General features: G+C 37.4%; 1 protein-coding gene across 5 annotated transcripts in view; it reads right to left on the bottom strand.

The window, feature by feature from the left end:
* LOC126184543 (cAMP-regulated phosphoprotein 21) overlaps positions 1–13842 on the bottom strand; it is a 1287166-nt gene that overhangs the window by 157144 nt on the left and 1116180 nt on the right. For all 5 annotated transcript variants that reach the window (XM_049926953.1, XM_049926952.1, XM_049926954.1 and 2 more), the window contains one exon: positions 7600–7772. In XM_049926953.1, the coding sequence (XP_049782910.1) occupies positions 7600–7772 (173 nt within the window). The remainder of the gene's footprint in view (positions 1–7599; positions 7773–13842) is intronic.

Genomic DNA, 13842 nt, shown 5'->3' with positions numbered 1-13842 from the left:
CATCCCTTGCTTATATATATATATATATATAGAAGTTCATAAAATAAAATAAACTTCTACAAATCATACGGCTGTTGGTAAATTATTGCATCAAGAATTTGTATGCTTTCCTTTTGATAATTTCTCAACTGTTTCTCCTGTAGATGCATCAAATTCATTGTAACTATAATAAAATCTAAATCTAGAAGTAGGGTTGTTAATACAGTAAAAAATTGGCAGTGAAAGAATGTTTATTATGTACTTGAATGTACACACAGTAGAGAACTACTTATTTGGGCAGAACATGATGCTGTTTATGTGGACACTGAATATTCCAAAAGCATACAAGCATACACAAGAAATTTAGAGAATCTTCCACAAATGATAAATACTAAATAACAAATAATTGCTGAAGTTTAGCTTTGAAATGGTGATCTGCTGCATGCCATCTAGTGATATTAACCAATATGTCACATTACATTCAGCATAGCTCATGGCATTGTTCCCTCTCCTCAAGAAATAGCAACTTGTTGTGACAGAAGTTCTCACTGAAGCTAAATCCACCATCCTGGATCTAAATCTTGTCAGTGGACCTCAGTATGGTAGCATTGAACAATCCTCACATTCTGGTGATCATCTTACATCCTCTTCACCATGAGAGCATCGAAGATAGCCACTGCAGAGAGATCCCAAATTTTCCTGAAGCAAGGTGTAAGAAAGATATTTCCTTGTCATTTAGGAGATGGTAACATATTCTCCAGTCCTTGCATGATGACAATGTCAAGACAGAACTTCATACCACTGCTAATGGTTATGGTATGGATGCAGTTCTAGTGCAAATTCAGAAAGGCAGTGAGAAAGTGATAGTTTATGCTTCCACAGTAGCCTCTCACATGTGAGAAAGAGTGCCTTGCAGCTGTTTGAGCCATCAAGTGGTTCCAGCTGTATTTATATGGCAAACCATTCACCATAGTCACAGACAACAATTCTCTTTGCTGGCTTACTATCCTGAAGCATACATTGGATTGACTGTGGAAATGGACTACATCACAGTGGTATACAAAAACAAACATGAGGATTCTGAGTGCTTTTCAAGGAATCCTTTTGATGTAAACAGCAGAGTGGACAAAATTTCAGTCATCACAGTATTAATGACATTGCTGCTGAACAGAGGGAAGATCAAGCTTTTCTAAACACCATAGAATCCTTAAAGAAAGAGGAACTGACCAAAGGAGAATTCCAGTTAATAAACTGAATAATGTATGAAAGAATCTACAATCTGGTGGGTGGAAATAGTAGCTTGTCATGCCAGCTCACTTATGATCAGTTATTGTGTAGTTTTTCCATGAACTCCAACACTTGGTTATCTGGGGTTCATGAATCAGATGCATGTATCAACCAGCCAGGTCTCAACTGCTCAGTTAGACACTATGTGAGCCACCATAAGGAATGCAAATATGTGCTGCAGTTACCTCCGGGGTATCGGGTACCACCTGCCTGCAGCAGAACCATTCCACTGAACTGGAGTCAACCTCTTGTGGATGTTGCCAAAGTTGACATATGGAATTAATGGATAACAGTCTACATTTACTACCTCATATGCTATACTATCAACCAATCTGTGCCAACTGCTGAAGCTCCAGAAATTGCTAGGTTCCTTGTAAACAACATAATTCTGAAGCATATGGCACACCGAGTGATGAATTCTGAATGTGGAAAAGTTTTCTAGTTAAGGCTAATGTCAGAGCTAATTTCATTTTGCAACATCACACACAGAGGATGATAACTGCCTACCCCCATAGGCAAATAGTCTCAAAGAATGCTTTAATAAGACACTGGCAGAAATGCTCTTGATGTATGTTGATATTGAAGAGAGATGGGAATGCAATACTGACTGTCATGACATTTACATATAACACTGTGGAGCAAGACCCTGCAGGCTCCACACCATCCTTTGTGCTTCATGACTTTGAGGACAAAATGTCAGTGGACACAATATTCCTGTTCAGCTGGATGATACTCAGGATGACTAATTAGAACAATTCATCACCAGGAACATAGAAGCAAGACAGTTGACTCACATACAGGACCTGGATGCCCAGCACCAACCAGTGAGATACAGTTTGGGAGACTTCGAATGGATTTTTATGTCTGTGTGGAAAGTGGGAGTATCAGAAACTACTACTTTGGCCATATCATAGTCTTCATTTCTTGTTGGATATCACATACAAAGTTGAGGATTATGACCCTTCATCAAGAAGACAAAAATGCAGATACTTCATCCATGTCCTCCATACAAAGTTGTACTACAGTTCTGGGGCACTGGGTGACATGGCGGCTTCTCATTCAAGGAAACTGAAGATCTATTCTATGCTCAATGACCATGAAGCTTTGACAGAAGTGGCTATCTTCGATGCTCTCATGGTGAAGAGGATGTAAGATGATCACCAGAATGAGAGGATTGTTCAATGCTACCATACTGAGGTCCACTGACAAGATTTAGATCCAGGATGGTGGAGTTAGCTTCAGTGAGAACTTCTGTCACAACAAGTTGCTATTTCTTGAGGAGAGGGAAGAATGCCATGAGCTATGCTGAATGTAATGTGACATATTGGTTAATATCACTAGATGGCATGCAGCAGATCACCATTTTAAAGCTAAACTTCAGCAATTATTTGTTATTTAGTATTTATCATTTGTGGAAGATTCTCTAAATTTCTTGTGTATGCTTGTATGCTTTTGGAATATTCAGTGTCCACATAAACAGCATCATGTTTTGCCCAAATAAGTAGTTCTCTACTGTGTGTAAATTCAAGTACATAATAAACATTCTTTCACTGCCAATTTTTTACTGTATTAACAACCCTACTTCTAGATTTAGATTTTATTATAGTTACAATGAATTTGATGCATCTACAGGAGAAACAGTTGAGAAATTATCAAAAGGAAAGCATCCAAATTCTTGATGCAATAATTTACCAACAGCCATATGATTTGTAGAAGTTTATTTTATTTTATGAACTTCTATGTGCTACCAGTTTTGGCATTACACTGATGTCATCTTCAGGCCCCACTCGTCATAGTCGTAAAATCGCTATACATGGAAGGAGCCATATAACTGGACCCACGAATCAATTGTCCTGCAACAGCTCTTGGTGGCCAGGTGACACAGACTCTCCGTGTCCCCTGGCAACCAAGAGCAGTTGCAGGACGATTGATTCATGGCTCCAGTTATATGGCTCCTTCCGTGTATAGAGATTTTACGACTATGACGAGTGGGGCCTGAAGATGGCATCCATGTAATGCCGAAACTGGTAGCACATAGAAGTTCATAAAATAAAATAAACTTCTACAAATCATACAGTTGTTGGTAAATTATTGCATCAAGAAGTTCATACCAGCTGTCGTCCCACGATCCATAATGGATCAATGAAAATTGAAAGCATACAAAGGTTCTTGTCTGTAGATCAGAGAAACGTTAAAAGCATTAGCTTATTATAGAAAAATGATTGTGGTAGAAAATGAAGATCCAAAGGAATTTGAAGAGGCCATAAATCTGACTTACTGTTACTGTTTCACACATGTGAAAGCAGAAAGTAATTTCTGTTTCAAGTTCTGAGGGTCCAATGTTGTCTCATGTAAGTGAATCAATCCAGTGTAATTTTGATGGTCAGTTTCATAAATTTAAGGCTCATCATGGAAGTTATATGTTTCATTCAACAAAACAGTATTGACTATAATGATAAGTAAAGTCTATCACATGTTTTGGTACAATTACATCCATGTCAGATGTTTCTGAAAATTAACATCTTCAGCTAGAACAATATAATATGAAGGATTCTTGAGGTTTTGTAGAGTCCACATCATGCTAATACAGTTTTTATAAATGATTGAAGTATATGGATGCAAAAAGAAAGTGTAAAGTAATTGAATAAGTAAATGTTTCTCATAATTGTAATCAATTTTATCCTCAAAAAGTGAATGTGGACTTCTATGTGCAACATGAAACTACAGACACAAAGAAAGCAATAATTGTGATATATTTCATGGATGGTTTAGTGGATACTATAAAAAAGATGATACTTAAGAATTTTTACATAAACTAAAGAGAGCATTCATGATAATTACAGAGAAAATGAATATTTTCTGCACATAAAGTTGAATGAAGGAAATGAATAAAACTTCATAAATCACTGACTGTACATAGAAAATATTTTTATGGGGTAACGATGGAAAACATATATATGTTTGCTAATCTAAGCAAGGGGTATGTACAACTAGGGGAAGCTGAAGAATCGGATATCTAGGATTACACATGTGAGACTTTGTGGGTGTTAATGTATATGGTTGTTGTAACTGTAACAGACATTTAATATTTTGTGAACTATGAATCATAGTTCATGAAGGAACCATCAGAGAGATGTAAAGCTAGAAATTCAAAAATTTAAACAGATGAAGGTTTCAGCCTCTTTAAGTATTTTGTGCAAATCTGATTTCTGAGAGGGGAACTAGATACATTTGTCTACACTGAAGTTGCTGGAGAAAAGTCATTAAATCAGTCAGAAAGCAGTGTAGAATCAAAGCCCAGAGGAGGACAGGTTTTGTGGTTTAACAGATATCAGCAAATCCCCAATTCCTTAAGGAATCAAACTTCCTTTTATGAAATAGTTTCAAAAGTGTGACAGCTCAACAAATGAGTTAATGTGTTAAATATTTGATGTCAAACATGTAAATGAGAAAAAGTTCAGAAAACATTTGAAATTATGTTTAAAGTTTGTTGGGAGTCATTAAGTGTTCTCTTTAATAAACACTGTATGAGTGTATGATGGACAATTTGTGCTCTTTTCCAACCAGGAACTAGTTTTACACACATATCTTGCTGTTTGTGATGTAATGGCTCCTGAAATATATGCCATACTGTGATATAATTTTGCAGGTACTTTCAGTGATATATTAGGATACTATCAGCAAAATTTGTTGAAATATAGTTATTAGTAAAGAAATAATAAATTAATATGTCATGCCTGGTGCTGAAGCTATACTGCATGAACAGTAAAAATATAGTAAGTCATAAACATTCTGTGGGAGATGGTATTAAGGAAAAGGTTTGAAATTATGTGTAATGGTTGTTGGAAGACATTAAGAGCTATCATTGTCAAATACTGGATAAATATAGTCTGGGTAATTTGTGTGTCATGAGTTATCCTACGTCAAGACATACTAAGTTTCTAACTGTAATATCGTGCTTCTCTTACTGTGTTCAACTTTTAACATAAGGTTGCACATCTTTATGAGTAGATTATGATAGCATTTTAAAATTTTAAAGTTGGTCAATAACTATATGAAATACTGAAAATGAAATTTTTGTTGCCAATGGAAGCCAATATGGGCAATCTTCAGCAGAGTGTGGGTGATAGTCTATCATGTTAACCAATTAGAAATACAGATTAGGATTCCTCCCTCGTAGTGATGCAGAGTGCATAAAAATGGGTGATGATGTGAAGAAAACAGTTTGATTGTACATATTATCGAACAGAGTTTTTCAAATTAAAAGATTTCACATTCTGATAATGCTAATGCAACAAAACCAAGTGAATTTCACAGATTTGCTAAGCATGTAAATCTACATTCCAGTTTTCACACGGAATTGTTGAATGTGAAATATTCAATTCAACTCATATACAAGAAAACCAGATTGTTGTCTATATATATAATCACATCCAAAAGCAGTGGTTTTGAATATATAAACTTTCCTGCATGATGCTTTTAAAAGTTAATTTTGTTTCTACAATTGTAAAGAAATGAAAGACATATCGTAGGACTTGAGACTACATGTTTTTAAAAAAAAATCACTTAGGTAATTGTGAAGTTATCAGTATTTAAGCCAGTGTCTGGTATTATTTATGCTTTGTATAACTATTCAACACATTTTTTAGCAAAACAAATAAGAACATCAAAACGTTAACTGACATCTACAGTTTCTCCTGACTCATCTTGTCTTCCTGTATTTCTAATAAGTCTGTATGAGTTATGTATTTCATACCTAATTATTGTTAGATCTTCAAAGACTATCTTCTCTTTTGTCAGTTATTATTTGTAGTTCTGTTTGAAAGACACATACTTTCATAAAGTCATCACCATGTTGTGTTATCTGGGGGATTATATTAGATTAGATGTATTTTTCATTCCACTGGATCCACAGTGAGGAGATCCTCCAGGATGTATAACATGTCACAAAACAAAAATATTAAATATTTGTGAATAAAAATAAATATGCTAATGTACCACCCAGAGATCCCAAGAGAAATTATCTTCACTGATGTGGATAATCTAAAAAGTCTTAAATATATTTTTATTTGTAAGGTAAGAAATAACTTGTCACAAAATATGTAAATGTTCTGTTCTCTGAGGCCTAATTTATAATGATCACTTTACTTAACTAAATTTTCACTGAGTGAACTAATGCTCACATTATTGATATTATTAGTAACATATCCACATCAGTTGGTTCTTCTAAGAAATTTCTCAATGAAATAGAAGGAGTTGGCCACCAACAAATCCTTTCTGCTCCTAATAAATAGAAGTTTATAATATTTAAATTTTGTATGACTGCTGGCAAGTTACAGTGTGTTCCTGAATAATGGAGACTTCTGGATGACAGTAAGTAACTTTAAATCTTTATGAAGGTTAATCTTACTTCTAGTATTGTTTCCATGAACTTAGATGTTGATTTGAAAAGAAACATATTATATACAATAAATTTCAGCAATGAACAAATATGTTGGGAAGAAGTAGCTAGTGTCCCCAGTTCTGCGAACAGTTCTCTGCAGGACATTCTTGAGTTCACACTATAAATAATTCTTACTACACATTTTTGGAGCAAGAAAATATTGGCTTGCCTTGATGAGTTACCCAAAAAAATAATTCTGTATGGCATTATGAAATGAAAGTAAACATAATCAGTCAGCTTTTTTATTTTTTGTATCACTTGCATCTGACAACATTCACACTGTAAACAGACTTGTGTAAACACTTCAGGAATTCTTTGATATGCTCCATGCAGTTGAATTTATTATTGCAAGCTGTAATCACAAGAATTTGAACTGTCAAATTCTTCTAATTGTTAGTCATCATATTCAGGCTTATACTCGTGCACAAACTCTTACAAGTTTTAAATTGGATGTAGTGTGTTTCTTCAAAGTTTAACAGCCTAGGCATGAAACAGAATTATTAATCTTCATATTAACCATCCAAAGATTATAGTGCTATGTTATCACAAAAATAAGCATTTGAAAACACCATTTCTTCTCATAAATATTCTGTTCTTAAGGCAAGCTATCACATTTTTGGGACACTAAGGAACTGTCCATCACTCATTCCCACTACTTTTAATTACATTAGTGACAAACTCTTTAAGCATTTCAATAACATCCATATTTGCACCAATTCTTATGTATCTATAAATTTCTAGAAAACTTTGCTTGACCTATGTATTCAAAAGGAAATATATACTTGTGAGAAGTTCTATTTTTCATATGAAAGATCTGGAATACATTTCCAGAATACATTTTAGAATACATTTATTTACTAAATGAATGTCTTGGCTTCAGTAGTTCTTACCTTGCTTAGTTAATAATCTGGAGCTGGAACTGTTGAACTGACTGTCTTCACCAACGGTGACAGACACTGGATAGCCACCAAAACTGTATGACTTTGACACAGCCAGCCGTAAGGAATTAGCCTTCAGTGTATCTCTTCCTTCAAAAGATTCCACCTTCAGAAGTCTTGTATGCCTGCATTAAAATGTTATTTAGCAACAGTAAGTATTTTCCTGCACAGTTATTCATTCTGTAAATAAAATAATTTTCCTCATGAGCCTCAGTGTCATAAAAGATCAAACATTCAGTATGGCGGCAGCCCAGTCTCAAAAGAAAAGCAACCATGAATACAAAAATTGGGCAAATGTTGTAGTGCTTGAGTAGATATGATCCTGTGGGAATGACCATCTTTTCCTTTGTCTAGAAAATGGGTTCATCAATACAGTTATGTGGGTATCTAAAATTATACATTCTCTTTGAACCATAACTCAAATTGGTGGTTTTGGCATATACATGCTGGAAAAAAGTAGTACACTTTTTCAGAGGTTTCCAATTCACTCAAGATTAATTGTTGCAATAGAGCATGAGAAATGTGTTAAGGAAAGCATTATGTTTGTCATTTATGTTATCAGCACTATAAACATCCTGCCACTCTTGTTACATGATGAGGTTTGAAAAACTCTCTGTTGCCATTGGATTAGCTTTCCTACATAGTTTGTAATTATATGGGACATTTGTTTGAGTACAGAAGCCTTGCATCATGGTCTGAAAAGCCATTCATCCTTTTACTAACAGACTACCCATCTAGTAATGCAGAATGAATAGAAACATTGTCCAAGGCTGTGCTACTGTTCCCCTGCACCCCAGATGGAAAAAATGCAGTCTGAAACAGATGATATGAATTTAAGAGATCTACCAAAATCCTTTTCTTGCACAATCATTTACAAAATTAACCCCTGACAAACATGCACAGACTAGACATATGACTGATCACAATGAAACTGCATTCGACGGTCACATCTTTATTGAGTTAGTTAGTGGTATATCCTAACATGAACTAAGTTGGTGACAAGAACTCAACATGTGTGAAAATTAAGTCACTGTGGATGCAGAATTATTGAATTTGTTGTAATATCAGAAGCAGTTTTTCAGAAATTATAAATGCAGCAGCCACTGGCATTGCAAAAATAACAGTATGAGCAGCTAAGAAACTGCACAAATAATTGGGGCTCAAAAGACAACACCTTCAAGAATGAGGCTTGAATAGTGACAACTCAAATAAAATGGACTGCTACAACATGTGGCATGTAAATGAGGGCTCCAGGTCCACCACTGCCTATGCTTGCTCTACCTTTCTCTAGTTTTGATGAGCTGAAAGGTCAAAGGAGAGTTGAGAAGTTCACTTTCATTATTTTTTTCTACATTGACAGGCAAGTTTTATTGTTGACCCCATTCATCAAAGAACATTACTTTTGTTTTACTGAAACCACTGAAGACCCTGGTATGTACATTCCTGGAAATTGAAATAAGAACACCGTGAATTCATTGTCCCAGGAAGGGGAAACTTTATTGACACATTCCTGGGGTCAGATACATCACATGATCACACTGACAGAACCACAAGGCACATAGACACAGGCAACAGAGTATGCACAATTACGGCACTAGTACAGTGTATATCCACCTTTCGCAGCAATGCAGGCTGCTATTCTCCCATGGAGACGATTGTAGAGATGCTGGATGTAGTCCTGTGGAACGGCTTGCCATGCCATTTCCACCTGGCGCCTCAGTTGGACCAGCGTTCGTGCTGGACGTGCAGACCGCGTGAGACAATGCTTCATCCAGTCCCAAACATGCTCAATGGGGGACAGATCCGGAGATCTTGCTGGTCAGGGTAGTTGACTTACACCTTCTAGAGCACGTTGGGTGGCACGGGATACATGCGGACGTGCATTGTCCTGTTGGAACAGCAAGTTCCCTTGCCGGTCTAGGAATGGTAGAACGATGGGTTCAATGACGGTTTGGATGTACCGTGCACTATTCAGTGTCCCCTCGACGATCACCAGTGGTGTACGGCCAGTGTAGGATATCGCTCCCCACACCATGATGCCGGGTGTTGGCCCTGTGTGCCTCGGTCGTATGCAGTCCTGATTGTGGCACTCACCTGCTCAGCGCCAAACACGCATATGACCATCATTGGCACCAAGACAGAAGCGACTCTCATCGCTGAAGACGACACATCTCCATTCGTCCCTCCATTCATGCCTGTCACGACACCACTGGAGGCGGGCTGCATGATGTTGGGGCGTGAGCGGAAGACGGCCTAACGGTGTGCGGGACCGTAGCCCAGCTTCATGGAGATGGTTGCGAATGGTCCTCACCGATACCCCAGGAGCAACAGTGTCCCTAATTTGCTGGGAAGTGGCGGTGCGGTCCCCTATGGCACTGCGTAGGATCCTACGGTCTTGGCGCGCATCCGTGCGTCGCTGCAGTCCGGTCCCAGGTCGACGGGCACGTGCACCTTCCGCCGACCACTGGCGACAACATCGATGTACTGTGGAGACCTCACGCCCCACGTGTTGAGCAATTCGGTGGTACGTCCACCTGGCCTCCCGCATGCCCACTATACGCCCTCGCTCAAAGTCCGTCAACTGCACATATGGTTCACGTCCACGCTGTCGCGGCATGCTACCAGTGTTAAAGACTGCGATGGAGCTCCGTATGCCAGGGCAAACTGGCTGACACTGACGGCGGCGGTGCACAAATGCTGCGCAGGTAGCGCCATTCAACGGCCAACACCGCGGTTCCTGGTGTGTCCGCTTTGCCGTGCGTGTGATCATTGCTTGTACAGCCCTCTCGCAGTGTCCGGAGCAAGTATGGTGGGTCTGACACACTGGTGTCAATGTGTTCTTTTTTCCATTTCCAGGAGTGTATCTTTCTGATATCTGCAGTTTTCTATCTGAACATCATGGTCAGCAAATCCATATAGCAGCTTCATGTTTCTGAATCATTCAGAACCACAAGAAAGGTGGTCAACTTTACTCATACTGGATAGCCGATTTGAAAGGATGTAGCTAATGATGTAATTTCAAGTGTCAGGACTGTGCCATACTAAGACATTAAGCAAATCAGATTAAAGTCATAATGATGTTCTAAAAACTGCTCAGCCATTTCAGATAGTTCCAGCTACACAAAGAGCATTAAGTCATGAACATTATTTTCATCAGTCAACAGATGAAGAGAGTTATTCTTCACTTAAGACACACCATTATGAAACTGTACAACATGCAGAGCAGTTCATACACAAATAGCTAGAACCAAAACCTCCTCTACATTGGTAGGTGCCCAAAATAGAGTGGATATACCACATCATTGGCCCATTCAGCAGACATGCCTCAATTAAGTGCTATTGTTCCACAACACTATCAACAGACCCATTTCATAGGAAACAACATAGTGCTCCATTATACAAATTACGTTCAGATTGTTAAGACAAGCACTACTACAAATACTGCTTGCATCAAAATGCAACTAACGCAATTAGTTCATGATCTTGATTCATTTTCATTCATAAATTGATAAAAATGATGAAAGTAGCAACAAATAAAGTTGTAAAGTTGTATGGAATGACTGATATAAAAGTAAATTTCACATTAAGCTAAGTCAGCTAGCAAAATCAGTCAGTTTGCATCAGGGGCATTAATGGAATGGCAGATGGAAGTATGAGAAGACATAAAAAGGTAAGGCAATGCAAAGAACAAAATAAAATAATTTGGGAGTTCAAAGCAACTCAGGCACAAGTCAGCCTCTGCAAAATATGGAGTCTTTCATATTAAGCCATACTTCCCCTTTTTCATATGCACCAGTAATGCACTTAAGATATCCCTTAGTTACAAGTAAGTAGCATCTCAGAGCAGAGGTATGTGCTACATAAGATTGTATTTAGTTGTTGAGCATCAAAGTTCAGTACTCTACCATCTCATTGTTGTGATTCAATACAATTAGAACAGTTCAGAGATAAAAATGCACATGTTGTCTGCAAAATGCAGACTTTATAGCAACAAAAGAACTTGAATATGATATCACTGTTCAAAGAAAATTCAGTACTGACTTTGGATTCAGTGCATCTACTTCAAGATTTCAAAATGATATGCCATTTTCTACAACCCCACACTTAAAAAGGATATATGATTTGGGTAATATGTTTTGACAGGACAACTGAACTAGTTCATGGCTGTGATGCAGTAGTAATTGTGTGCTAAAAATAGGCTTTTTGGCATACAGAAGAAGAAAAGTACTTGGGATCTCTAGAAAGTCATACCATTGATTTATCATGAATATTTCAGTTTATTAGGAACAATAATGTAGAAGACACGGGTCTACTTGAAGAAGAAGATAGATTATTATTGTGGTGGCAGGGAAGAGTGTTGCACCTTGGAAAACTTCTCAGACTGTTGCATTATTACTCTATTACAGTAAATGAAATCAAATTAAGTGAAGTATTATCAAAAGCTATTTCAAAGTTAAATATATTTTGAAACTGAAGGTACTGGAAACCAACATAAATTTCCATTTTCAAGACAGGTAAAACTTTTAAGACATTAATGAAACTCAGTTAATTTACAAATTATCATATGTTCCATGGTAAAAGACCTTCATCTGTTTCATGGTACAAGATGGTGCATGACCAACACAGCCTTTACCAACCACATGCTATATAAGTACTGAGTGGTTATAATTAAAATGCAGCTAGTCACAGAGGTACAGTGTGGGCTGTGATTATTGTATGGCAGCAAAACTTGGTAGTTGCATTAATAAGTTAATGTGGTGATTTAATCTGGGGAAAAAAATAGTTCAGTTGTGATCAGCAGCTGCAAATCTGGCACTGTACACTGTTTGTATGACATCCATTCTGACATTTGACAAGCCATAAAGTAAGTGAACAGTACAGCTATTGAGAAGCTGAGGTAACATTTTGCTCAACTTTAATGTTATACAAAAGTTACCAGTTATAGTGCTGCATGGAGTGAGTATCATTGACTCAATGGTGTCAGAAGAGGCCCAATGTCATTAATGGTTTAAAGAAGATGGTAATGAATCAGTAACCAAAGCTTTGGTTACTGATAATAACTTGATACCAGTGCCTATGAGTTTAATTTGTACACCACAGCACTGAAGATGATCACTATGTGATTGAAAATCGATTTTGGTATCAATAAACCATCAATATTATGGCCAATGCTGACCTTCTTTGTAAAATCAGAATTTTTTACTTACTTCTAAGTTAAGATATAGGTGTTACTACAGCATACCTCAGTATTTTAGAAAATACACTTTCAAAGAACCACTGTTTCAGTACTTTGCTAGACAAATCTTTGTAGCCAAAAAGATAATGACTGTGTGTGATAGCCGGCCGCGGTGGCCGAGCGGTTCTAGGCGCTTAGTCTGGAACCGCGAGACTGCTACGGTCGCAGGTTCGAATCCTGCCTCGGGCATGGATGTGTGTGATGACCTTAGGTTAGTTAGGTTAGAGTAGTTCTAAGTTCTAGGGGACTGATGACCACAGATGTTAAGTCCCATAGTGCTCAGAGCCATTTGAACCATTTGAACTGTGAGTGATAAAAAAACTTTTATGAACTGTTTAGATTTTATACCTCAAAAATGAAGTCCTTTACTCATATCCAAAGTAAATGTACTACATCTGCATTTGTCTTCAATAATGTATTGAATTTTTTGCAGTTATGTATCATGAAGGAATTATCTGAGTGGGATGGAAATAAGTTGATGTGATGTACAAGTACAGATTAAAAAATGATTACAATTTCATAAAAATGGGGTGATTTATTCACGAGAAAGAACTACACAAATTGAGCAAGCCAATAATGGTTTCATCCATCTCTGGCCCTTCAACAAGCAGCTATTCTACTTGCTATCGAATGATAAGAATTGTTTGATGTCCTCCTAAGGAATATCATGTTAAATTCTGCTCAACTGGAACATTATACTGTCAAAGTCCTGAGTTGGTGGGAGCATCCTGCCCATAATGCTCCAAACATTCTGAATTGGGGAGAGATCTGGTGACCTTGCTGGTGAGGGTGGGGTTTGGCAAGCATGAAGACAATCCATAGAAACTCACTCTCTTTATGGGAGGGCATTATATTGCTGGAATGTAAGACCATGATGGCTTGCCATAAAAGACAACAAAACAAAGCACAGAATATCATCGACATATTGCTGTGCTATAAGGGTGCTGTTGATGACAACC

Source organism: Schistocerca cancellata, chromosome 4 (genome assembly GCF_023864275.1).
Source record: "Schistocerca cancellata isolate TAMUIC-IGC-003103 chromosome 4, iqSchCanc2.1, whole genome shotgun sequence".
Lineage (NCBI taxonomy): Eukaryota > Metazoa > Arthropoda > Insecta > Orthoptera > Acrididae > Schistocerca > Schistocerca cancellata.
This window is presented reverse-complemented; position numbering and strand designations above follow the sequence as displayed.